The sequence below is a fragment of the Moschus berezovskii genome, chromosome X, assembly GCF_049115385.1.
Source record: "Moschus berezovskii isolate FMDL1 chromosome X, NW_MosBer_1.0, whole genome shotgun sequence".
In the NCBI taxonomy this organism is placed as follows: domain Eukaryota; kingdom Metazoa; phylum Chordata; class Mammalia; order Artiodactyla; family Moschidae; genus Moschus; species Moschus berezovskii.
The window spans coordinates 60,668,855-60,695,021 of NC_142488.1; the positions used below are offsets into that span (position 1 = coordinate 60,668,855).

The following is a 26,167-nucleotide window of genomic DNA, read 5'->3' on the forward strand; positions in this document are numbered from 1 at the left end:
ATTTCTGCAGCCAGCATTGTCCTCCTCTGGGCTTACTAGTTCTCTGAGATGAGGAGCTAAGCTGGGGTTAGTGACAGATGGGGACAATGACTGCTCCCCACCCTGAATTCCTGAGCCCCTGACAGTGATGAATGGCGCAGCCCCTCTTTGCACATTCCCCAGGTAACTGGAGTGAGGGAGTGACAGGTGGGCCAGGCTGGAGTGCTGCAGAGTTTCCCCCATAGCTGCCCTCCCTGGGGCCAGAAAGCAAGGACAGGAGAGACTGTTAGAGTAAGCTGAACCCAGATCAGTGACACACAGGAGCTCAGGGATATCCAAAGATGAGGCTGCTAAGGAGCCAAGGGTTCCAGCTGCAGTCCAGAGCCTGTGCTACCTGCTGTGCCACCCGTAGCCATGCGCTGGCCCTCAAATCCCCTGTTCTAGGCTCTTTTCAGGCACAGGGGAAGGTCATTTGCCTGTGTGGGCCCAAGGGCTTTGGACAGATTTCTAGGAGTTCAAGGTAGGGTAATGAGGTAAGGAGGGGACAAAGAGAGAGGGAGGGAGAGGGCAGGCCCATCTCAGGAAGAGAAGGTCTCTTATCTCTGGTATCATCCTACCAACAGCATGATCTGGAGCCAGGCAGACACCTGGAAGATCAAGGTAATCTCAGCGCACACACCCATAAACCAGGCTTGAAGCTGGGGCAGGGACCAGGGATTGGACATCTGGTTGAACTCTTAGCTTTTGGGACCACCCTCTTTCCCCAGCCACTGGGAATTGCCATGGTTACAGTGAAACTAGACTAGCAGGGCTTACCCACCTGGGGCTTGATCTGGGGTGTGGTGCAGCCAGGAGAGGGGTGGGAGGAAGAGTAGGAAGGCTCCCACCCTGGGCTTGCCCTGAGCCTGACCCAGAGATAGAGTGATTTGGGAAAAGCAAAGTGTTCACTGGGGAGGGAAGACAGCCTGAGCTCAACACAGACCCCAGGTGGTCTCTGCTAGAGGGGAGCGAAGGCAGAGGCAGACCAGGAGAGAAGCAGCTAGTGGGACCAAGAAGTTGGCTGGGTAAGATAGGGCTCTGCAGGCTGAGGGTGGTAGGGGCAGGGGATGCAGCCTGATTGAGCCTGGAGCCTCAGTTTTCCCTTCTCTAAAATGGGCCTATCAGTATCAATCTCAGGGATGTTGTGAAAATTAAACAAAGATAGCATAGGGGCTTCCCTTGTAGCTCAGTCAGTAAAGGATCTGACAGGAGACCCGGATTCATTCCCTGGGTTGGGAAGATCCCCTGGAGAAGGAAATGGCAACCCACTCCAGTATCCTTGCCTGGAAAATCTCATGGACAGAGAGTAGCCTGGTGGGCTGCAGTCCATGGGGTCACAAAGAGTTGGACATGACTGAGTGACTAACGCACACACAGCATAGCACCAAGGGTGACAGTGCCCAGCTACAGTGCCTGGCATACAGATGGGGTTCAAGAAACACAATTCTCTCTCTCCCTGTAGGGATTGGTTGTGTATATCTGTGAAGAGGATGCAGGCAGAGGCTGTGGGTCTTCCAGGGGACAGACAGGAGGATTGGGGTAGGCCAGAGATGACTGTAGGCAGGAGAGAGGGCTGCTAGCCTCATGAAGTAGTCCCAGCTGGCATCACCCCAGGCCTCAGGGCAGGCTTCTTGCCCTCTGACCCTTCACTGTACACGGTCCACACTTTGACACATATTCCTTTCCAGGGCCCTGGAGTATCCAAGTAGAGTCATGTGTCGAAGCTCAAGTTACGCAGCTCTATGGCCCAGGTTTGAATCCTGACTCTTCTTCTCCCTGGCTGTGTGGCTTTAGGTGAGGAAGTTCACTTCTCTTGTCTCAAAGTACAAAGAAGACAAAGAAAGGTCAAGGACAAGGGCCATGGTAATAAGAGAGGGGGTGTGAGTGTTCATGCACATGGACAGGACAGTCCCATGAGAAAATGTGGAGGCTAGACTCTATGTCCCGTAGGGGTAGGAACCAGGCCTGTTAGCTGGTTCTGTGTGAATCAATAGGCAAGGAAGACAGTGAGTTCATATATGACTATGTACATGTGTGAGAATATGAGAAGAGCTAAAAAATGTGCATGGGGCACATAAAGCATGTGTGAACGGGTGAGAACATGTGTGACTGGGAATGAGGGTGTCTTTGTGGGAGGCTCTGTGGAGGAATAATAGTTTCCATTTAGTAAGCACCATGGTGGGCTGGCTGTGATGTTGAGACCTTTCTGTGCATTATCTCACTCCCCGCTCAGCACAGTTCCATGAAGGAGAGATGATCTCCAGGTTACAGAAGAGTTAACTGAAGCACACAGGGGAAGCGACTTGACCAAGGAGATACAACTGATAAGCAGTGAACTCTATGGCTCTGAAGTTCATAACTCCATGCCTCCCGTGGGTGTGGGAAGCTGAGTTCTGTAGCTCTCTGGGGGAGCTGTTATGATACCTGAGGCCTCCTGCAGCTGCCAGATGTTTTTTGGCACCCCTGGGTTCAGAAGGCCCCTACATACAGATTTCCATCTGCTTGGAGATTCTTGAAGGCAGGGCTTGGTGGGATTCCTCTTTGGATCTCAGCTTAGAGGCAATCACAGGATCAGTGCTCAGGAAACCCTGGTGGACTTTAACCCTGAGGGGGGTGTGTGTTCAGTGACACTGATCTGGGAGGCTTGGGAAGGTGTGTGACTGCCACTAGGATAGTGAGCTTGGATAAGAGAGGGTCCACATCCCCCACAGATCCTGACTTCCTTTTCAGCTTCCCTGGGGAGTAATTTTCCCTACCTTAGGGGGCATGAATCACTACATAAGTGGCCCTGCTAGGGTGGGGCAGGAGGTGGGATCCTGGAGTCATTGGCCCTGGCTGCAGCAAGGAATAGGCCCAGCCCTGCTACAGAGCCTCCAGTAGGCAGGTTGAGGCAGAAAGGCTGCACCATGACCAGTGGTGACCAGTGTGTGGAGCAGGCCTAGACACAGAGTCCTCTCTTCTTTCCTCTGTGCCCTCCCCACCCAGGATGAGATGTTGGCACACTCAGGAGCTGCTGCTGTCTTCCCAGGCTTTCCAAGTCTGGCAGCATAGCTTCATCTGCCGCATCCCCCACCTGATCAGCCTCCTACCTGGGTTCACCTCCTGAGGGGCAATGGACATGTTAGCAGTGGAATCTGAGGCTGGTTCTGGGACTGATGGTGGGTGACTTTAGCTGGGAACTTGGGGATATGGCCAGGGACATAGATGAACTTCCCCAGGCCTAGAAATCCCTCAGAGGACTGTGAGTGAAGAGTGGAGTCCTGGCCATCCTGAAGGTTGCTGCTTTCCAGGCATGAACCAGCTTTTAACCAGGAATGAAGTAAGTAAGCAAGTAAGCAAGAAGAGGGGCTGGAAATGTGGTGACTCAGTATGTTATAGGAAACTGGGCACAGGTTTAGGAGACAGAAATGTCTGGGGCCAAATCCTGCTTCTACCATCAGTCAGCTCCGTGACCTCAAATGAGTCACTTCCCGTTGAGCCTTAGTTTTCCCTCTTACCTACAATAGGGATCGTGGAACTCATCTCAAAGGGTTGTGAAGGGAAATGCCTCTACCATGGTTCCTGGAACAGAGTAGGCACTCAGTAAGTGGCAGGTTGTTTTCCATCCTCAGGTTTTGCTGTCCTTCCAAGCCCTTTTGACAATCCTAGTCTCTAACTTGGTCTATTGGTGTGTCCCTGCACCTTGTTCTTGTCTCTCCTTGCTCACACCCTAATAAGGAATCCAGCTGGGAGGTGAGAAACCCTAAACAGCTCCTCCTCTTCTATTTCTACCCATATCTTTCTCATCCTCTAGGCCCTGTTCCTGAAAGTGAGAGTAACCCACTTCTTCTCCTGGAAGTGAGAATAACCCACTTCCCTCTCTTTGTTTCCCCCAAATATAGGTCCACTCTATGAGCCAAAGAAGTCATCAGAGGATCCAGTGAGAAAGTCAGTAACTCAGCCTACTCTTTAAGTGAGAGAAGGACAGGAAACTGTGTAAATGGCAGAGCACTTCGGGAATGTCGCTAATTATCTCCATAAAGCAGTAGCAAAGAGACTTTAAGTCCTCGGCAATCCCTAAGCCAACTCCAAACTCAGATCTTCCTCCTAGTGCTCTCTCTTCCTCCCCATAGGGGACCGCGGTTCTAGCCAAGGCCACTACCCCTGTCCTGGGTCTTGCGCTCGAGCGCGTGTGCCAGGCTCGTGTGTGCCACGCTCCTGTTGGAGTGGGCACTGTCAGTCGGTCCCAGGCGCCGGCAGTGTTATAAAAGTCCAGTAGGGGGAGACATTAGCATGTGGGTACATCTGTTAAGGTCCGACAAGGGAGAGTGGGTCGGACCTGGAGGGTCTGAGCTATGGGATTGAGCCAAAGTTATAAGCAAAGAAGCGAGGAGGGGCGGGGAGAACAGGCCAGGACTGGGAGACAAAGACCCAGATGGCGAGGCCGGGAGGCGCTGGAGTCTGGTGTGCTGGGGCCAGGGCATCTGCTTTTGCATTTTCTAAAGGTGCCTCTGCCCTATAACCTTTCCTCTTTGCGTCATTCTTCATCGAGGTGCCCTCTCATTCCCTCTGGCCTATCTCGGGGCCTTGCCCATACCTTCAGACAGGACAAGACTCGAAATCTGGACCCCTGGTGTCCCGCAAGGCTCTTCTCCAAAGTTGAGATTTCCAAGGCCTAGTCCCCAGGAGCGAAGAAATTCTCCCCCACCCTCCTCTTTCCCCTACTTGACCCCTCTGAGATTCCACCACCCACCGATATCCATTTGTCTGTTCAGGACTCCGGGTCCATGTGCAAGTGGATACTGCACTGCGAAGGTGAAAGGAGGAAAGCCTACCAGAGTACTGCGAGAGAAGGGACAGGCAGTAAACAAGTTATCTTTGCCACAGTGGTGGGCATGGAGCAAAAACTTCAGGGCTCGCGTGTGTAACAAGAATGGCAGTACTTTCCCGGGATACTCGTGACAGGACCTGTCTGGCCCAGGGCAGTGGACCGGAGTGTTGAACAGGCGCGCAGGGAGCAGAGCAGGCCAACAGCTCTAGAGGAGCGCCAACTTCCCACGGGCAGAGCGCTCTGAGAACAGGACTAGGCGGGACCCATCCCTAACCGCACGAGCCGCACACTCAGATTGGTGCCATCAAGAGTGCGGCGTCCTTAAGAGTTCCCGAAACCCCGCCCCCTTCCTTTTCTAGGGGCGTGGTGCGGGGCAAGGACCCCATGACGGAGCTTGCTATTGGCTAAAACGAGTAGGGTTGGCCTTGCGTACGCCTGAGCAGGGGAGTAGACAGCTCAGAGGCAGCGGAGGGAGTCTATGCGTGCTGGACAGCAGTGGGAGGTGTGTGATCCTCGCATTGAACGCAGACCCTCGGGCACAGTCGCCGGGAAGCTAGGACTCGGCGACTGGGCTGCCAGGCCAAACGCCTAGGCTTCAGAGAGGCGCAAACTGATGGGACTGGCTTGCTCGGCAGCGTTTCCCCGCTCTTCTAAATACACTAAGCCGGGCCCGCGGTGAAGTCGAAGCTGTCGGGGGGCGCCCAGCCCGGAGTTCCAGTGTGGCCTGGAGGAACGGAGCCCGTGCAAGGGCGGCCCGGTCGGGAGCCCCCGGACCGAGCTCGTGTGGTGGGGAGACTCCCACTTCTTCCCAGGGGTGCCGATTCCAGGACGGTTGAGGCGTCGGGGCGGTCACCAAGTCCCCAGCGGGGATACCCCGTCGGGGAGAGGGCACGCAGTCCCAAACAGTCTCGGGGAGCCGAGCGGAATCGGAAGGGATCCTCCGGTGGGGGGCAGAGCCCCCGCCGCGCTTCGTGTGGCAGAGAGGCCAGGGGAGCGAGCCCTCGGAGGCTACAGCTCATGCCGGAGTTGCGGGCGGCTGCCCAGTGAGTCCTCCTGGCCGGCGGGGCGGAGAAAAGCGACACCAAAGCCGGCGGGAGGGGAGCACTTCAAGGCCGGCGGCTGCGGAGGATGGGCGCCTGAGCGGTTCGGAGCGCAGCGCGGCACGGGAAGGCGAGGCTAGCTTTGCTGAGGAGGTGCCGGGGGATCCCGAAGTGCAGCCTGCCCCCGGGAAGATGGCCCGTCCTGGCCAGCGTTGGCTCGGCAAGTGGCTTGTCGCGATGGTCGTGTTGGCGCTATGCCGGCTCGCCACGCCGCTGGCCAAGAATCTGGAGCCCGTGTCCTGGAGCTCTCTCAACCCCAAGTGAGTAACTTATCTCTTCTGGTCCTGAGGGTGGGAGGCACTCCTTTGGGTTGAGGCCGCGCGCCCCCGAGCGCCTGTGGGAAGGTGTTCAGAGGAGGAGCGGCGCCCTATTTTGTCTCTGGCTTTTTCGAGTGTGTTTCCCTGCGGACGGGCGGGGAAGGGTGCGGCGGGGTTGGGTGGGGGCACTTCGCTGGATTGTGACCCCTCCGCTTCTCAGCTCTCTCCTCCGCACGTCCGAAATCAAGCCGAGATTGTCGCGCCGGGCAGAGCTGGGAGTCGGAGCGCTCTAGAGCGCACCGGAGAGCTGGGTGGGGGAGAGAAAGCAGCCCCCTTTAGGGCCCCTGGGAACGTGGCGGTTTTCTCGGAGAGCCGCTGGGGGGGTTGGGGAGTGGGGGCGAGCTTGACCTGGGCAGGGGAAGAGGCCAGAACACGGGTTCCCCGTTTGTTTAGCAGTGAAGGGACCGCGGCGCGGGACTTAGCGCTTGGGGCGGGTGGTAGTGCCTGTATCCTGATTCGGGCTTCTCCCATTTTCATTTCTTTCTTCCCAGTTCGCCTCCCAGGCTTTTCGTTTTGCTGCCTCTTCCAGCCCTCGCGCCCCCCCCCCCCGCCACCTTTCTCCCTGCTGGGGCCGTGGAAGGGCGGGCGCCGCTCCCAGGCTCACAAAGGCGGCGGGTGGAGAGAGGCAGAGTGGGAAAGGGGTTTTGTTGGGGGGGGAGGTTCGATCCATCGCCCGTCGGGGGTCCAATGAAGCCGACAGCAGAGCTTCCAGGGCTGGCCGGGGTGGAGTGTGGCGGCCGAGCTGGTGAGGGAGGTGGGTGGCAAATGAAAGATTCCTGCCCAGGCTGGTCCCATTGCTCCTCCCCATCTTCCCCGTCCCTCAGATTGTGGAGTTGTGCTTAGCTTTCCCAAAGGGGTTGGGGAGACAGTTATGTAGAGAAGATCCTTTCTTTTCTCTATTCTCCTTCCCCTTAACAATCCTCGCCCAACCTACCACCCCCCACCCCGCCACCCAACCACACACCTTTCAGGGCGGTGGCTCAATGGTTTCTGGGCTGTTAGTGGGGATTCGCTGGGTTGTGTAGTGACCTCTGGACCTTTTTCTCTTTTGGCATCCAGGACTTAGGTTGGAACCCAGGGTCAAAATTGCTCTTCCTTCCTGTTTTCTGGAGGGCCCAGCAGTGTGCGGACACCTCACTTAGTGGGAAACTGGGGGCCCTAGGCCTGCCCTATCTGTATTATTCCTATATCTGGAATCTCTTTCTGTCCACTCTCCTGGGCTCCCCGCTAACTTCCCGAGCTCCTGCCTGCCTTGGCCTCTTAGGTTCCAGGGACGGTGCATCTCTCAGCCCTGGAGTGGAAGGGGGCAGCTTCTTTAGTTCTTTTCTCCTTGAGTTAAGGTAGGGTCCTATTTATCGGTTAGTGGGATGTCTAAACCAGGGTCAGGGTACAAGGAAAGGGATTGACAAGAATTTCTTCTTTACTCCCGAAGCCAAACTGGGCACAGTGCTCTGCTAACAGCAGGGACTCAAAATGGTCTTGGGGCCTGGGGCTGCTCAGCCCAAGGAGAAAGGTTGTGAAGCTCCCAGTTTTCTCCTGTAAAGGTGGAGGCTGGAAATGCTCTCTCTTGAGTATGGAGAGCTGAAATCCGCCTGGGGTAGCCCATCATAGGGGCTCATGGGAGTGACCTAATTGCTCTCTCGAGTCTCTAACCAGAGATAGCAGGCTGCTCCACAGCTGGAAGGAAGCCCTCCTGCAGAGTGCGGGGGGTGGGAACTGGGAGAAACAAGATCTCCCTGAGCTTCACCCTTTTTGTGTTTTGAGCCTTGAGTGCTCTGGACCAGTTTACAGGTTTTTGAGATCTGCCCCCCTCCCAGATCCATCCTGGGGGTGGTGGGGGTGGTGGCTGCGGCCTCAGTAGGACCTGCACGAATTCCATCCTGTAATTGAGCAGATTCTAGGATCAGTGGGGGACTGATCCTGGTGCCCCTATGCACCCCCCCAATCCATGTTCTGTCTATACTCCGGGGTCTGGAATGCAGCCTGTCTGTGTGTGTTGGCACGGGTTGCGGGGGGCGGGGTGCAGGAGGACAAGAGGAAGGCACTGCCCTCAGCTTCACTCTGCGCTCTGGGGGCTGCCTCTGCCACCGGGACCAAGGCTTGAGCCCCCACAGTCTTTCAAATCAACAGTCTCTTTCTGTCCGTGTCTCCCTCTTTGCCTCCTGCCGGACTTCTCCCTCTCAGACCCTTGTTGGTTCGCCCTCTCACACCCTGTGTGAGCTGCGTTCACCTCCCCACTCCAGCTCGACTTGCCCGGCTCTCCCTCTTTCTCACACTCCCTCTCACTCTTAGTCACTCTCTGCCTCTTTTTCTCAAGTCCTTTTGTTTCTCGCACATGCCCGTGCTCTCCCTCACAGGCTCATTTTCTCTCTTCCCTCCCCTCTTCCTCCCGGCTTTTCGTTTCTCTCCTCAGTCCTGTCAGGAGCTGGCAACCCCCCTCCCCCCCCAAAAAAATCTCCCAGTGCCTATAAACCCTGCTTAATTGCTTCCTCCTTGGGAAAAAAAATCAAAATAAAGAAGTGGTGGGGCTGGGGGTATTTTTCCAGGTTCCAGGGTACAGGGAGCCCCAGCTCTGACCGGGAGAAGGGAGCTGGAAGGGCTGACTCCAGACTCTCAGCATCTTACCCCAATTGGTGCTGGGACCTTCCAGGGTGATAGTCTCTGGTGGCAAGAGCATCTGCCTCCGTGGCCCCTCTTGTCAGATTTGCCCAGTGAGTGCAGTGTGAGAAGATGGGTCTGGGCCTGCTAGAGGTTGGGAGGAAACAGAGTGTGTGAGCGTGCTTGGATCGGTGGGGGTGGGGGGCTGTGATGGAAGGTCTCAGGGCAGCCCCCTCCTCCAGCCTCCTCCCCTGAGAGCTTGGGGCAGCCGGCAGGCCTCATACTTGAGTCCTCAGCCAAGTCCAGCTGCTGCAGTTCAGTCTCTCAGTCCCGTTCTGACCCTTTCCTGCCCCCCACTCAGGTTCCCCCACCTCCAGGGAGTGGGAATGTGCCTGAGATCATATTACACCTTCCCTGCAAGGGGTGGGGGTGGGGGTTTCAGCTTGGCATCCAGGACCCTTGACTCCATCCAGCATGGGTGGGGGCAGCTGCAGACCCCAACCCAGGCTTGCCTGCTGTAAGCCAAAGTGTTGGTCCCAGCCCCCTCACAGCTGTTCCAGCTCACAGTCCTGGGGAGGCCAGCTCAGGGGGCCCCTTTCCGGGGCGGCTAGGGACCTGACCTCTTTTACTCTGTGGCTGATTGGCCACAGGTGGGGGCCTGAAAGTGATGGGAACCCAGCAGCTCGTAAAGTTCCCTGTTCCCTCCTTCCCTCCCCCAACCCCAGGCATTCAGGCCAGGGCAAGAAGGGCCTGGTGAGGCTGGGCCAGGAGCTGAATCTAGGGTTCCCTTCCTCCTCTCAAGCTCTCCACTGCCTCAGCAACTGTGGTGGGTGGGGATGGGTGGGCCCTGGATACTACTGCGCATCACTGTTTTTTGGTGTTGGGATTATGGAGCGGGTAGGCCAGCCAGGAGGCTGCTGGTTGCCATGAGAACAGTAGGTTTAGGGGGAAGATCCACCCTATGATTATTAGGGGAGCTGAAGTAGGGGGATGCTCACCAGCCATATTGGGGTTTAATTGCCCTGGGCACTGTGGCATCCCCTCCTGGGTGGATTTTCATGGTAGTCATTTTGGGTAGGGGCACTGGCAGCCAGGAGTATAGTAAGCTTCTTCAGCTTCTTCTAAATGGTGTTTGGTGTGCTAACTAACAGTTGGGCAATACCTTGCTACTTCCAAAGCATCTTCATATGTGAGCTCATTGGATGTTCCCATCAACCCTGGGAAGTTAGAATTGCCCCTATTTTGCAGATGAGGAGGCATTTGCCCAGAAAAGGAAAGTGACTTGTTTCAAGTCAGTCAGCTCCTAGCGGGGAGAGCTGCCTTGTGCTGTTCTTTCCACACCATCCTGCTGCCTTGGGATATGGGAGAGACAGGGTTTGGGAAGAGGCGCTGGCTCTAGCCGCCGGCTTCCCCTCTCAATTCACAGGTGTCTGTGCATCTGTCCTTGTGACTCAGGCCCTGCCCACGTGGGATGAGCAGTGCTCCAGCTTCCTCATTTGACTTTCCTAGGCCACCATCTGAGGGCAGACTGCTCGGGATGATCTAGAGGCAGCCAGCTCCATGCCTGGCACACTTCTTCCTGAGCTCTAAACAGCAGCCTTGGTTCCTCTCTGGGCCAGGAGTCTCACTTCCTTTTAGGGACCCCACAGAAAGCAGACAACAAGGAAGGGGCTGTTGAGACCCCAGCGGGCCCTAGTGTTGGCCAGGTGGGGCAGAGGGGAGGCATGGTTTAGTGTAGGTGTGTGTGTGAGGGGTGACTTCCTCTGGGGCTCTCCTGGCTTCCCTGCCTCTGACAGCACTGTGTGTGTGCCAGGACTCAGCTGCTGTTCCTGCCCACCCACGCCTGGGCGGGCACTGCTGGGACACGCCAGGCCTGCTCCTGCTGCCTCGGGGGCTGGGTGGAGCTGGGGGAGTGAAAGAGGAGCCTTTAATTTGGGGACTCTCCACCCTTGCTGGAATGAGTGTAGACTTGAGCTTTGGCTTGGGGTCTGTCCTCCACTGGTCCTGCCACCCTTGGGGGTGCCGAAGTCATTGAATCAAAGCTGTGGCTAGAGTCTTCTACCAAACCTGTGGTGGCGTGACCTAGGACTGGACAGTCCTTTTGGCGAATCTCTGACCACAAGTTCTTAGGGCCTGAGGGAAGGGTGAGAGGGACAGAAATGTAGAGCTGGTGGAATGTGGGCAGGTTTCTAGACACAACCCCCGCAGATCCCAAACTCTCCCTGCTGTCGATTGTCGGTTTTTGGGTGAACAGGGGCTTAGCTGGACAAAGAAGCAGGGGGGTAGTTGGTGTCTGACCAGTACTGACTACTGCGCCAGACCCTCAGGCTTCTCCCCTTCTGGAATTCTTTAAGCTCAGTAGGCAGCCTGGGGAAGAGACTTGGGTTAAGGTGGAGGGGAAGAGGCAGGCCACAGATAGGAGCCTGAATGCTCAGGCCACCTCCCAAAAGTCCTTCTACTCCTGGGGTGGCTCCCTGGGGTCCCAGGGGCTATCAGAGGCTAAGGAGGGAAGGCCTCAGGGGTTACCATGGTGAGCTGCTGCAGGCTTCCTGCTGGGCCATGTCAATCCCCTTATTTTCCAGAAAAGGGCTTTGTCTGGGGGTGGCCCCAGACAGAAAAGCTTGGTTTGATGATGGAGGGAGTACTACTTTTTGAAAACTGGGGGGTAAACAGTTTAACTAGGCACTCTCGTCCTCTTCCTTTCAGCCCCTACTCCTGGTGGATATAAAGGGAGACCTGCAGGGTCCCTGCTGCAGAGGATGACTAGCGTATTACCTGACCTCAGGCTTCACTCTCACAGGCTGCATGCCCACCCCTCATGGTCCCTCGCCACTTTCTGGGGCTTCTCACAGGCCCAGATGCACTTTTCTCAGTGGTGGGGAAGAAAGAGGCTGAGAAGGCACCATCATGGTGCACCAGGGTCAGGGAAGGCAGGTCTCATCAGGCTCCACTCCCTTCTGCACTTTAGGGGAAGGTGAGTTTCCCTCTGCCAGCTGCTATGCAAATACACTCATGCATATTTATGAATCCCGTTCGCTGAGGTTGATGAGAGTCTGAGGGGTACTGGGGGCAATAGTCCTCTCTCTTTCCCATTCCCCCACCCACTATGTAGACATCTGTTTCCTTGGTTGTGTGTAGGTTCCAGGGCTCCAGAACCCAAGTGGTAATGGGAGACTGCTCAGAGTTGACAAAACTCCCTGATGGGTAAGGTGGGCCAAGTGGTTAGAAAAGAGAGCTGGCCTGTACCCCTCTGCATGCTTTCTGTCTACTTACTGTCATCTCCAGGTGGGGTCTTGTGGAGGAGAGGCTGTACAAGGATTCAGCCAATATTTCAGGTACTCTTAGACCTCTGGGGTGACAACATCCTGAGTGAGTTTAGGCTCCCTGGCTTGGCTTTGAGCACCACTCAGTAGGAACATTCATCTGGTTGCTCATTCCCTCACATGAGGAGCTTGGACTCAGTGGCTCTCAAAGTTTCCTTCCAGTTGTTAGAAGTTGTCTAATCTTATTGCCTGGCTGGAACCAGTATGAGGATTAGAAAGTGAAAAATGCCTTGGGAATTATGAAGGCTTTGGTGAAACTTCTTGTCTTTTTGTGGTGTATGGAGTTGGAGGTGTTTTCTCTCAAATGTTTCTGTGGGCCTCCATCCCATGCCTGCTTCCTTGCTGGCCCTCTGAAGTTTGGTAAAGCCAGGTACTAAGTGAGGAGACCTTGTGACTTTTATCGTCCTGCACAGCAGGATGGCAGATTCCAGCTTAGTGGAGCCTCCCTGGACATGGAGAGAGGGTTGCTGTTCTTCATCTACTTCATCTGCTTGGTCTAGTTCTTTTCCCTCCTTGGATATCATTTCCCTCCATCAGGTGAGGATACTGAGCTCCCTCGTAATCCCTGCTGTGGAATGGGTCCTTGGGGAGTTGAACCATGTTTTTCCACTATCAACTTCATGCCGTTGAAGCACTACTTTCAGCTCTTCATTGCCCTTCCTGCTGGAGAGTCTGTCCCCACTGGAAAATCCACACTGATTGTTGTAACCCTTGCCTTTCAGTCTGACCCCAGCTGAGCTTTTCCGCCTCTTCTATTCTTCTCTACCCATCACTGGGACAATCCCTGGCCTAGGTTTTGTGTCCCAACCACTGCTGTCTATTCTTGCTGGGTGTTGACTTCTTATTTCTCACCTGGGACCTGCTTTCATCCTACTCTTTCTGTGGGACCATTTCTACACTTCATCTTAGCCAAAAGGCCAAGAAGCGATCTGTGGGACCATTTCTGACTGTCCTGTCAGATGAGCTGTCTCCTTCCTCTCTCTGCTTCTAGCCCTTGCCTTTTGATCCACTATCCTTGCATAGAGCCTCCAGATAGCCTGGTGCTGTCCATTGTTGCCACATGAACCATTTATTTTTCCGACCCACACTAGACACTAAAGTCCTTGTGGATGGAGCTGTATCATCTTTTCCTCTTTCCCACCCAAGAAACAAGACTGGGCTCATAGGTCCTTGGTGTTAGTGTCTGGTTTCCTGCTTTTTGGCAGACCAGACTATTTCTAAGCAGGAGTCAAATGGTTGAGTGCCAAGTGTGTGCTCTGTACATGCCATCCTGTCTCCTCTCCACCATCCTTAGAGGTGGGACTCTTACCACTCCCAGTTTATAAGTGAGGACATAGAAGCTTAGGGAGATCAAGCAGCTCATGCAAGGTCTCAGAGCTTGTAAGGGCCACTGTCTGTCTGATTCCAAAGCATGTCTTCTTTCTCCTACATTTCCCAGGCTCAGAAATGGCTGAGAGAACTTACTGTGTGCTTAGGCAAGGACAGGATGATATGAATCGTTGGCCCCAGGCAGCTGCCATCCCCTAGCTATTTACCAGTGCTTGGCCTTCTGGATTAGAAGATGAACCTGGCTCAGGAGGCATTTATCCATTTTCTCTCAGGATTGGGAGCAGAAGCAGTGTGTGTGTGTGTGTGTGTGTGTGTGTATGGTCAATAAAAAGTGGGTGAGCAAGGTTCTTGGGGCCCTGTCCTATATGATCTGTTATTCCTGCTTGGGCCTCTTCTCCCCTTTCTCTGTTCTTCTTAGCAGTGAGACTGGCCAGATTTGGAGATTTGGGCTCTTGCATTATGGGGGTGGGATGAGTCCTGGTAGGATGCCAGGCAGTGGGAGTGGGGAGTGGAGAGAGCTGTGTGGAGCTTTACCTGGCTGGAGACTGTGCCCATTATCCCTTGGCTCTAGGCAAGGTCTGTTCCTATCTCCTTATCATGCCCAAGATTAGCACGAATGGGGAAGAAGACATGGGTCTCAGATAGATGTGCACCCCCAGCCGTTGACTGGGAGCTGCGGAGATGGTTTCTAGGGCATGTGTGGGCTTGTTCTGTGTGTGTTTCTGTGTTCTGTGCACAGAAGTGCATACACACACGTGTGTGTGTAGCAGTGGCTATGAAGGAATGTGAGTGTGTTGGGGGTAAGAGGAGGACAGGGCCACCACCTCCAGGCAGCCCAAACCAGACACCTTGGTGCCCAACCCATCTGCCACGTCAGCCCCCTGCGGAAATACCACATTAGGACAAAGGGCTCTCCCAGCTAGGTAGTGCCCTACCCTGCCGAACAGTCAAAGCCTGGCAGCCTTGCCCATGGACCACCCCTTCCACGCCCTTCTGGCAGTATGGTTCTCTTTCCCCACCCGCAGCATAAGGTTGAAGGAACAGAATGTCTGTCCTCTCCATCTCCACCCAGTGGGCCTAGCCTGGTCCTCATTGTCTGCTCTCCTGGTTCTGGGAATGGCCGGAGACCCCCCAGCCCTGAGGCTAACCATCTCTCTTTCTTTTTGGGCAGGTTCCTGAGCGGGAAGGGGCTGGTGATTTACCCAAAGATTGGAGACAAGCTGGACATCATCTGCCCCCGAGCAGAAGCTGGCCAGCCCTATGAGTACTACAAGCTGTACCTGGTGCGGCCTGAGCAGGCAGCGGCCTGTAGCACCGTGCTTGACCCCAATGTGCTAGTCACTTGCAATAGGCCAGAGCAGGAAATCCGCTTCACCATCAAGTTCCAGGAGTTCAGCCCCAACTACATGGGCCTGGAGTTCAAGAAGCACCATGATTACTATATTACCTGTGAGTCCCTACCCACCATGTGGTTCTGTCTTGTCCTGTAGTGGTGGGAGCTTCTGAGTAGTGCAAGGAGACTACACACATTTCAGGCCCAGCCTGATCCAGTCCCCTTGAGGGTTGGCATGCTCTCCTCCTAGCGTGGTATTGGAATTCTGGCCCCAGTGATTATCATGGGGTCTGCTGCCAGCTTGCCCTGGCCCTTAAGAGTTGGGAGAGGACTCCAATCCGTGGTGCTCTCTCTCTTATTTTCTTTGCACACCAAAGATCTAATCTTGGGAGTGGCAGAATTGGCAGACCTTCAGCTTTTCTCTTTATGGGAAACTGAGTCCCCAAGAGGTAAAGGGGCTTCTTGCTTTAGATCACACAGGGAGAGAGAGGATTGGGTCTCCTATCTAGTTCTCCTGACCTCCAATCTAGGATTCCTTCCAGTCTGTAGAGAAGCCTCCCTCACCTTGCGAGTTCTAATTGCTTGGCCTCTGAGCCACATCACCCAATGAGGAGACGCACATAGTTTCAACTCAGAAAGAAGGGCCAAGGCCTGGTCGTGATATCAGAGCAGCATCTTTGTGGGAGGGGCTCGGTCCTGGACTCTTCCTAGTGGGAGAGAAGTAGAAAGGTTCACAGGTGGGTGGGACTGCTTGTAACTCCCAAGTTCCCAGTTCTATTCTTATGGACTCAGGCATCTCTAGGGCTTCTAGGTAATGCTGGCAGACCCCTCCTCCCCCTGACTGCTCTGGCCTCTTGCTGCAGCTACATCCAATGGGAGTCTGGAGGGACTGGAGAACCGGGAGGGAGGTGTGTGCCGCACACGCACCATGAAGATCGTCATGAAGGTTGGGCAAGGTGAGCATCCAGGCCAAGGGCTCCCCAGCTGGGCTTTTGCAACAGATGCTCCTGATTGGGTGTGGGGGGCGTGGAGAGTAGTGGCAGAGTGGGCAGCAGGGATAGAGTATCTGAGGTCCAGTATCCGGACCATTCTTGGCTGGGAGGTACTACATAACCAAGGCACCTATGCTTCTGGAGTTTCCCTGGCTAACTTGCCCTCTCCCCACCTCTAGACCCCAATGCTGTGACACCCGAGCAGGTGACTACCAGCCGGCCCAGCAAGGAGGCAGACAACACTATCAAGATGGCCACGCAGGCCCCCGGTGGTCGGAGTTCCATGGGTGACTCCGACGGCAAGCATGGTGAGCGTATGGGAGTTTCCCAGAGGGCAGAAGCCATTGCTTGGCTGCCTGTTCAGACGCTAGCTCTGAAGAAAGGCAGGGCATAGCCCAGGATCTGCCATGTATCCCTGGGACCCCTGGCTGACCTTTCTCCCCTCCCTCCCCCATCCACAGAGACTGTGAACCAGGATGAGAAAAGTGGCTCTGGTGGGAATGGAGGCAGTAGCGGGGACCCCGACAGCTTCTTCAACTCCAAGGTGGCGTTGTTTGCAGCAGTGGGCGCCGGCTGCGTCATCTTCCTGCTCATCATCATCTTCCTGACCATCCTGCTACTGAAGCTGCGCAAGCGGCACCGCAAGCACACGCAGCAGCGGGCGCCCGCCCTCTCACTCAGCACCCTGGCCAGTCCCAAGGGGGGCAGTGGCACTGCGGGCACCGAGCCCAGCGACATCATCATCCCCTTACGGACTACAGAGAACAACTACTGCCCCCACTATGAGAAGGTGAGTGGGGACTACGGGCACCCCGTCTACATCGTCCAGGAGATGCCGCCCCAGAGCCCAGCGAACATCTACTACAAGGTCTGAGGGCCCGAGCAGCCTCGGTCCCAAGGGACAGCCAGCCGGGACTGCACCTCTCCTTCCTCACCTACATCCCTCCCTTTGCCAGCTGTGCCCACCTTTGTATTTAGTTTTGTAGTTTCTTGGCTTTTATAATCTCCCTTTTGCCGCACCCTCTGGGCTTCGGAGGGGGGTGCTTGTGCCCCCAGCCCCCATGCTCTTGTGCCTTCCCCCTCTGGCCAGGCCTCTGGGCTCTGTGGGGGTGCCCCTTCTTGGAGGGCAGGGTCGGACGCTGATGGACAGCAGGCAGGGAGACGCCCCCGTGGCCCTGCCCCACTTCGCCCCCTTTCTCCCTTCCCAGGACTGCTTGTCCGCTATCATCACTGTTTTTAATGTTTTGTGTTCATTTTTTAGCTGTCAACTCATTTTCATCTGTTTTTTTTTTAAGAAAAATGGAAAAATGGAAAAGGCAGCCCCTCCCCAGGTTTTCTGAGCCTGGCCTACCCCAGTATCAGGGGTCTGGGGCAGGTTGTGACCAGCCAGGAAGCATAGGATGGCACTTCTTTTGTAAACTCCTTGACATTTTTTTTTTGTGGGGGGTGGTGGCAGGGTAGGCAGGCAGGCCAGGGCTGTTCTTGCCCGTGAGGGAAGACAAGAGTGCCACTGGGCAAGGTGTCTCACCCTCCCCCACTGACCCTCCTTCTACAGTGCTGATCTTGGCAATGGGGTAGTGGCTGCCACCCTTCCACCAAAAAAAAAGATATCCCTTCCTTGTGGGATTCTTGGGCATCTCCTGCCTCCCTCACTCTCACGGTAATTAACGTCTTAATTGGCTGTTGCCTGGGGAACAGGAGAGCTGCTGCAGGCAGATGACCTCATGGGGGGTGGAGGGAGGTGAGGTGCCCAGGTGGCTATTTGCCCTGCAGAGCTGGGAGTTCCCCCCCTCCCCTCTGCCCTGTTCTCCCCTCACCTTCGGCATCCTTGGCCTGGTGGGGAAACAGAAGCCCAGGGTGGAGAACTAAGCGGGTATAAGGCCAGGTGGCCTGCTCCTTTTCTGGGCTGTATCACAGGTGGGTGTCCCCCTAACCCAGCTCCCACTAGCCCTCCAATCTTGGTCTGGGGCTTGGAAAGAGGAAGAGGCTTGCCCAGGGCTGGGCTAGCACGCCGTGCACTTTGACCCCGGCTCCTTGCCAGCACGGCTGCTAACAGACTGCCACTTGCAAGCGCCTTGTGGGCGCTCCCAGAGTGGCCATGGAAGGAGCTGGGCCTTCCACTATTCACCTCCACACTGCCTCCTGGCCAGCTGCCCACTCCAGAGCCAGGTGGGAGAGGGAGCAGAACAGCCAGCCCCTTCCAGGTTGGAGTCAAAAGGGTTTTTTTGTTTTTGTTTCTGTTGCCATTTGTGTAAATACTAGTCTTTTTGGAAAAAAAATAATGTAAAGATGTTTTGTATAAACTCTGAATTATTTTCTTGTTGCTTTTTTCTTAGAAAAAAATGAGAACTAAAAAAAAAAAAAACCACATGGAGAAATGGGTGTAAAATGATGTCGTGATGTTTGGGGAATGAAGTGTGAGTGTATGAGTGAATATATGAATGAGACACAGAGAGAGATTGAGTTGTGTGAGTGTGTATATGATTCTCACTTGACCAAAACACTGGTGATCTGGGCAGGTGTGGGAAGATGGTGATTGTCCTAGTGGAGCAAGATGCTGCAAGTGTTCTCTGCCCTTCCTCATCACAAGTTCCTCTGCCCCCTTGTTCTGCTAGATACTGTGACCATATACCCTTCTCCATCCTGTCACCACTGTGGTATAGGCCACAGGCATCTGCCCAGTCTGGCATTAGGCTCAGCTAGAGAGAGCAGATGGGGGAGGGGCTGTTCCCATGGGGACCTGGGTGTGTCCACAAGTACTGCCACCACCTGGCTGGGGCTAGATCTGGAAGCTGCTGACAGGCCCAGCCCTGCCCTGCCTCAAGACACCTGGAGGTGGATGGGAATAACTTCCCAAGAGCTGGGCCTCAGCTTTGGCCTACTGGGTAACCAGGCTACTTTAGGCTTGCCAGTTCTCTTAGCCAGAAGAGCCTTCTCTCTCCTGCACCCCAGAGTTCTCAGCATGGCATACTCGGGGGCTTCTGGCTGACAGTTAAAGCCCTGAGCACCCAGTCTCCCTCCCACAGGCTGAGGGTCTGAGAGTGGAGTGAGTACCCTGAATAGGGTTTGGCCTCAGTCCCACAGCAGAGACGCAGGGTAGCAGGGCCTGGAGCAGCCCACAGTCTTCTTGGTAGGGGATTAGCTATCGAGATGGCTGAGACAGATATCAAGAGAGGAGAACAAGTGGGATCCCAGCAGCTAAAAATGGGTAAGAAGGAACTAGAGGAAAGGAGGAGGAGGAAGGAAGGGGAGGGTTAGTTAGTGATCCAGAGCAGGAAGCCCCAGCACACCAGCCAAGGAGTAGGCAGGGCTGTGAGGGAAGTGGGAAGCACACAGAGAAGGCTAGAGGAGGAGAATCACGGGACCTGCACGGTGAAGGGGAGGGAGCCTGGCTGGAGCAGGCAAGGCTGGGCCCGGCTGGGGTGCTCCTGAAGCCAGCTGGGGCAGAGGCTGTTTATTTGGTTTCTCATTAACCAAAGGAAGTGCCTGGATCAGATGGGGCCTCTGCTGCTTGACTGCCTGCCCAGAGCAGGGCCCCTGCCTGGGCCAGGGGTCTCTACCCAAGGCTGGTTTAGGCCAGATTGATTTCTCTGAGGGGGATCTCGATTGGCTAGAGCCCTTCCCACACGTCACAACTGAGTGTCCTGGGGTGGCTCACCACCCAGCCCGGGACACCGGCTGCCCCCACCGTCTCAGTGGGGGATCAAGTTTCTGGGGGCCTGTTGGAAGTAGCTATGGGGAATGTGAAGTAAAATCTCTGGGAGAGGGCAAAGCAAAGTATGGAGCAGCTTCTCCAACAGCCTAGAAGGTTTGTGACCTCTGTTGTCACTTACTCTGGCCTGGGAGCCGAGGCTGCTGTTGGTCTGAACTCCATGTCTATGCTTTGCCGGCCAAACAGCATCACTCAGTAGCCCTTTGTGGCAGAGTGTCCTTCACCTGGACAATGCTTGCCACTGAGGAAAAATGCACTTTTACATGTATTCTCTCATTGAATTTCATAAACTTCCCTGTGAGGGTACGAGGTGAAGAATTCTTGGCCTCATATTTGAGATGAGGAAACAGACCTACTGCAAGAACACACATCAAGTGAACGCAAGTGCAAGGCTTCAGGCCCAGGTCTTTTTACTATACTGTGAGCAAACAGAAGTTGCTAGAGGGTGATTCTCCTCCACCCCACCCTTACACACACACACACACACACACACTCCTTGCCACACACACACACACACTCCTTGCCCGCCTTGGGTGAGACTGAGGAAATGTGCTTCCTTGTGGCTCTTGAAGAAGGGAAGCCATTCCCTCCTCATTCCCTTACTGTCTGTGTGGGTCAGGGAGGGACCAAGCCTGGCTAGCTGGAGGCAGGGGGTGTGAGCTTTCTGTGGTAGGGCCCCAGACCAGCCCCACCCTCAGCTCTCCTTCCTGTTCCAGCTGGGCCTAAACTCCCTCCCAGTGAGTCAGGGATAGAGGATGCTTCCCAGGTGAGGGTGGGGCTGCTTGGCTTCCTCCACACGCTGAGTCCAGATCACCAATGAAGCCAAGCTAAGCAAGTGCTAATCAGGCCTCAGTTTCCCTGAATGGCTAGGCCTTGTGGGGCTGCAAGGCCAGGGCTCTTGGGACTTACTGCACTGGTCCATTTTAAGCTTCCAGTCTCCCTGAGGTACCAGGGATGTGGATGGCCTGATACCCTATAGGCAGGGACATGAGCATGAACCAAAGGACCCAAGAAAAGACCCGGCCTTAATGGGACCATTCTAGGTTTGGCCCTGCTGAGAAAGCGGCCCTTTGGCCACCTGGCATCAATCACTCTCAGAAATTCAGCCTGCCTGCCTGCCTGCCTGGTCTCCTGTCCTGCCCAGGCACGTCACAATCCCACTGACACCCTAGCTGAGTCAGCCCCAGCCTGCTGGGGGACCCTCCTTGCCCATCTGCTGCCAGCCTCCTGTACAGCTGGCCATCAGATCTGGGGAGTGAGGGCCTCAGCTGGTGCTTGTTAGGTTGGCTCCCCCTTTGGGAGGCTGCTGAGGGGGAGACCAACCCCCATCCAAGACAGGGGTCATAGAACCCAAACTGAAAGCAATTTAAGGGCATGGGGGAGACGGTAATTATAGGTTCTGTTTCCAATGGTTAATTATCTAGCTGGCAAAGAGAAAGGAAAGAGGGAAAGCTGGGTGGGGGGGGTAGTGGATAAGGAATGTGTGAATGGGTAGGGAAGGGCAGGAAGAGTTTGCCATAGGCCCTTTTGAAAGACCCCTAAGCTGAGAGGCTGGAGCCTAGGGCCTGTCCAGATCTAGGGGCAAGACTCTTTCTGACTAGGGGCAAGCAGGTCCCTGCCTCTTTGGGTCTCAACTTCCCTGTCTGGGTAATGAGGAGTGGGATTACATTTCTTCAGTTATTCGGAGAATATTTACTGAGCACCTACTATGTGCCAGTCAGCAATCTGGGCACTAGGGTACGATGATGAACAGGATAGTCATGGTCTCTGCCCCCAAGGACCTCACATTCTAGAATGAACTTTAAGTGCCTAGTTAGCTCTTAAAGTGCTTCTGTGGTGATGTGAGAGGCAGGATGAATGATACAGAGATTAAAAGCTTGGGTATTAAAGTTAGCCTTCCATGTGTTCATTCATCCATTTTTTTAACAAGTGTTGAATGCCTGGCACCAATAAAGGGTAGCTGTTGCTTCTCCCACGAGGTGTGGAGTGGCCAGTTAAGCTCTGGGACTGCGCTTCCCAGGGATCATTCTTGCTTTGAGAGTGGCCCCCAAGCTCTGACTAGTCCCATCTTCATTGACCAAAGCTGGCCTTTTGGAAAGTTCCTAAACATCATCATCAGAAGTTATCTTGAGGTCTCACTCCCAATCTGCATCCCCTATCCCCAGTCCCACCTGGGCTGGGGGTGAGCAAAATATACCCTTGATAAATACGTCCCAAAGCCAAAGTAGAAAATATGTGTGCTCTCAGCCCTTACCTACTGCTTTGGCTCCATGGGCTAGTCTCTACCAGCCTTTCCCAGGAGCAGTAGGTAAATACCTGGATTCTGGCCAGGGCCCTAGGGAGAAGCTCCAGGTGGCTCCTTTGCTCCCAGGATACCAGGAGCAGCCAAGGAGATTGGAAGCCACCCTGCACTGGGGCTTGTCTGCCAGCTGGATTCTGATGGACAGAGCCCTTGTTCTTGGGGGAACCAGTGGGTTGCCTCCCTCACTGCCGTCATGCTTGTTCAGTGGAATCTGAGAGGTCAGAGGCCAGGAAATGGTAGAACTAGGACTTTCCTGAGAGTCCTTTCTAGATCAAATGTGTCATGGGGAAACTGAGACTCAAATACCTGAAGGGACTTACTGAGAGGCCTATGAAGTGTGCTGATAGGGCCACCTCTTTTCCCTCACAGGTCACAGCTGTGGGCCCTCTTTGCACACAGCTGTTTTGTTCTCCCAGAATCCCCAGGAGCCCTTTTGAGTGAATCAAACAAACCTGTATATACACAGTATTTATATTGACAAACTATGTAAGTTTATACAAGGCAACTACCAAAAGGACACATAATCCTGAGGAAAATATGGTCCTGAGAGGTTTATGCCTGGTCAAAGCAGATCTGGAAAAGCAAATGCACTAATAGTTTGCCCCCTCCCTGGGGCCCCTCTCTTGTGGCACCTCACGCAGCTTTGAAGTCACTCCTTGACAAGGACAGCCTGACAGCCTGGAGGTCTCTGTAGTGGCCAGACCAAGGATTGGGCAACTCGAGGCTGGGTGGGGCTCTAAAGGTCTTGGGATTCATCCTTCCCTGGGAACCCAAGGCAGTAGTCCAACCTCCCTTGCACACCTCCAGGACCTCCCTCCCTCCCTCCCCGACCTGGGCAGCAGGCCTTTCTGGACAGCCTGACTGTTAGCTGTCCTTGCCCTGTCTTCAGGCCCCCTGCACACACTAATAGCCATGGCAGTAACATGCTTTCACATGCAAATTGCTATGGAATTCTCAGCCCCTGCCTGTGCCCCAGCCCCCAAGGCCTCCCCCTGGGCAGATTCAGAGAAGAGAATGGAATCTTTCAAGCTGTTTGGGCGTTTAGAGACCTACTAGTCCAGCCCCCTAGTTGGATGGATGGGAAAACTGAGGTCCAGAAGAAGGGAAGAAGGAACTGCCCAGAGTCACACAGTTTACCAGGACTGGCCCTCACCCAGGTTTTGTGACTTTCATCCCATTGCCCCTTCATGTCACCGCACAGCTTCCCAATCCCTCTTCTCCCACCCCACCCTCATCCAAGGCTGTTAATTGTGGGCTCTGGGATCCCTCCCTTTAGCACAGCCACTCATCCAGGGCACTCTCAGTGGAACCTAGGAGTGTAGAATCTGGAAAAGAAAAGGCCAGAGGTGCCCACGACTTAAGGGCACTGCCCAGGGAAGGGCGCCTTTCTCCTTTCAAACAGGCAACAGGCAGGATTTGCTCACTTCTCTCTCTGTGTATGCCCCACCTCCAGTACCCTGATCCTGGCCAAACTGCTCTTGTCCCCCACAGCAGGCCTGCCAAGCCATGCCAAGCCTTTTCCTGGGCTCTAGCCCCACAGATCTCCCAGGCTTTGTGTATCATCATGCTGCTGGAGTTGCCACAAGCAAAGCCTGGACCCTGGAAGACCCTGGGAGGCCCCGGGAACCCAGATCCCAACTAGGGTATGGAAAAATTTATCTTCTGTTCAGCTGAAACAAGATTGGAATTTTCTGAATCGAACTTTACAAGGAAATGAAAATAAACACCAAAGAGGGGGGAAGAAACCAGTTTACAAGAGCACAGGTGACTGTTCCCAGCTCGGCTGAGGTCTTGCCACAGATGGGTCTGAGCTAGAAACTTCTGGGTTATCCTTTAGTTCTGCCTCTTCAGCATCTCTTAACTCTGCTCACTTCTTATCACCCCCAGTGCTGCCACACTGGTTCTCCTGCCTGGATTATGGCAAACACCTCGCAGCTACAATCCCTGCCTCCATCTATCCCTCTCTCTTGCAAACAGCAGCCAAAGTGTTTTTTCCCCAAACTCTATCCTGTCTTGTCAACTTCAGTTTCCATTTCAGCATTTCACATTTATCAGTCATCCCTTAACTCCATAGCACGGCGGTTGAGGCCCTGGGTGATCTGGCCCCTGCCTACCTCTTGTTGCTCACCTCAACCCCTCCATACTGCATTCACCTCACATTCCAATAACACAAGTCTATTCACAGGTCCCTGAGCAGGACAGGGACCCTTAAGCCTCCGAGTCTTTCCATGTGTACTTCCATCAGCCAGAAATGCCAATCCCCTTGCTCCTGGCCTGCAACTCCTATGCATCCTTCATGTACATTCCCAACCCTCAAATCCAGGCAAAGTCGGTACTCTCTTTGCAGCTTTTGTGGTGCTTCTGCTTACACTATGTGGCCTGTGTCTGTTTCCCCAATATATTTTGCATTTCTGGAGAGCAGGAACTGTGTCTCATTTAGAGTGGGACCCAGAACAGAGCTGAGGACAGAGCAATATCAATGAAACTTTGAAACATTTGTCCAATTGAATGGGCTTGGCTCTGCTGTCTCTGCCCTCTCTATCTGCTCACATTACTGTCCAGCCAATCTGCAAAGTCAATGCCTTATTATATTACCCTCCAATAAAAGCAAACATTTATTGAGTACTTACTATGGGCCAGGCACCATGCTCAACACTTAGTCACATGCATTGTTCCATGGACACCTTATGTTTCAGTGAGGTCTCAGGGAGGTCCCTATCTGAGGTGGAACCACAATTAGCCCCGTCTTACAGATAAGGAAATGGAGGCTCAGACAGGGAAAGTACCTTGCTTGGGGGCATACGGCTAGGAAGTTGTAGAGCAGGGTTTGAAATCAAGAAGCCAGAATCCAGAGTCCACTCACTTAGGTATTTTGCCACTTGAGAGGAGTGAGGTGGCAGTGCCAGCATGGGGAGAGAGTGAAATGGAGTCCTGTAGCCTGCAGCCTTGATGTCAGCCATGTGGCTTCAGAGGCCTCCAAGTACAGGGCTCCAGATCCCACACTCTGGGATCAGGCTGCCAGGATTACATCCCAGCTTTGCCACTTTCTAGCTATGAATTCTTGAGCAAGTTCCTTAACCCTCTCTGTGTTCCTGGTTTTTTCTTCCATAAGGTGGGGCTGAGAGTAGCAGTCATCTCATGAGACTGTAGTGAGGATAGAGTGAATGTGCACACAGGAAGCCCCGAGAACAGGGTCCTGGTGATTGCTCAGTACATGGATCTTCAGAGCCATGACACTTGTGCTACCCCTCCTCTCCATTCATGCCCTCATCACCTCCCTCTCAAGCTCAAGGCCCCGGGACTTGGCTGGCCTGACCTTGACTCCTGAAAGCCCAAGGGGAGGAACACCCAGTTTGCTGTGCCCCCAGAGGAATTTGCAGTCAGAGTTGGGAGGCCTGCATTTGAGGCCTGACTCTGGCACTCATACTTGAATAAGTCATCTCTTCTCTTGAATAAGTCATCTCTTCTCTTGAGGCCTGGGTTTCTTCTTCATTTGTTGGGAATGGAGTGATGTCAGCAAAACTGCTTTGTAAAAAGCAGCGAGTATACCTCAATGCAAGGAGCTATCACATCCCATTAGAATGTGTGTTCCTTTAGGGCAGTGAACCTGGTGCTCAGTTAAAAGCTGATGAACCCATGAACCAGTGAGTATCTCCCACAAGAATCCATACTCTTCCTCAGCCAGGCTCCTGCAGCCAGAAGCCCAGATCTGAAGCACAGACACCAGAGCTTCCAGGTACAGTTGGAAAGAAAGATGCGATACTAAATGGCTTTTTTTTCTACACTCATTAGGCTGGTGATGTTTAAGCTAGTACAGACTTTCTGGAAGGCCACTAAGGTAATAATATATATGTATATATGTAAATTATATATAATATCTTATCATTTATATATGACATATATATGATATTTGTCAAAGTTGCTCAGTCGTGTCCGACTCTTTGCGACCCCATGGACTATAGAGTCCATGGAATTCTCCAGGCCAGAATACCGGAGTGGGTAGCCTTTCACTTCAGGGGATCTTCCCAACCCAAGGATTGAAACCAGGTCTCACACACTGTAAGTGGATTCTTTACCAGCTGACCCACAAGAGAAGCCCAAGAATACTGGAGTGGGTAGCCTATCCCTTCTCCAGCAGATCTTCCTGACCCAGGAATTGAACAGAGGTCTCCAGCATTGCAGGTGGATTTTTTACCAACTGAGCCATCAGGGAAGTCCAAATATATGATATATATCACACATAAAAATTGTGTGTGGCTCAGTTGGTAAAGAATCTGCCTGCAGTGCAGGAGACCCAGGTTCGATCCCTGGGTTGGGAAAATCCCCTGGAGAA

At 54.1% G+C, this 26,167-nt stretch overlaps 1 protein-coding gene across 1 annotated transcript; it reads left to right on the plus strand.

Moving 5' to 3' along the window:
- Positions 1–5,266: 5,266 nt before the first annotated feature.
- Positions 5,267–18,130, plus strand: EFNB1 (ephrin B1). Its single transcript, XM_055393423.2, has 5 exons — positions 5,267–6,188; positions 14,667–14,944; positions 15,692–15,784; positions 16,000–16,128; positions 16,282–18,130. The coding sequence occupies exons 1-5, from the start codon at positions 6,061–6,063 to the stop codon at positions 16,692–16,694; spliced, it is 1,041 nt and encodes a 346-aa protein (XP_055249398.1). The 5' UTR covers positions 5,267–6,060; the 3' UTR covers positions 16,695–18,130.
- The last annotated feature ends 8,037 nt before the right edge of the window (positions 18,131–26,167 follow it).

Coding starts and splice junctions, on each gene's coding strand:
- EFNB1 (XM_055393423.2), top strand. CDS start 6,061: ATGGCCCGTCCTGGCCAGCGTTGGCTCGGCAAGTGGCTTGTCGCGATG. Junction 15,785..15,999: donor CGTCATGAAGGTTGGGCAAG/GTGAGCATCCAG, acceptor CCCCACCTCTAG/ACCCCAATGCTGTGACACCC. Junction 16,129..16,281: donor TGACTCCGACGGCAAGCATG/GTGAGCGTATGG, acceptor CCCCATCCACAG/AGACTGTGAACCAGGATGAG.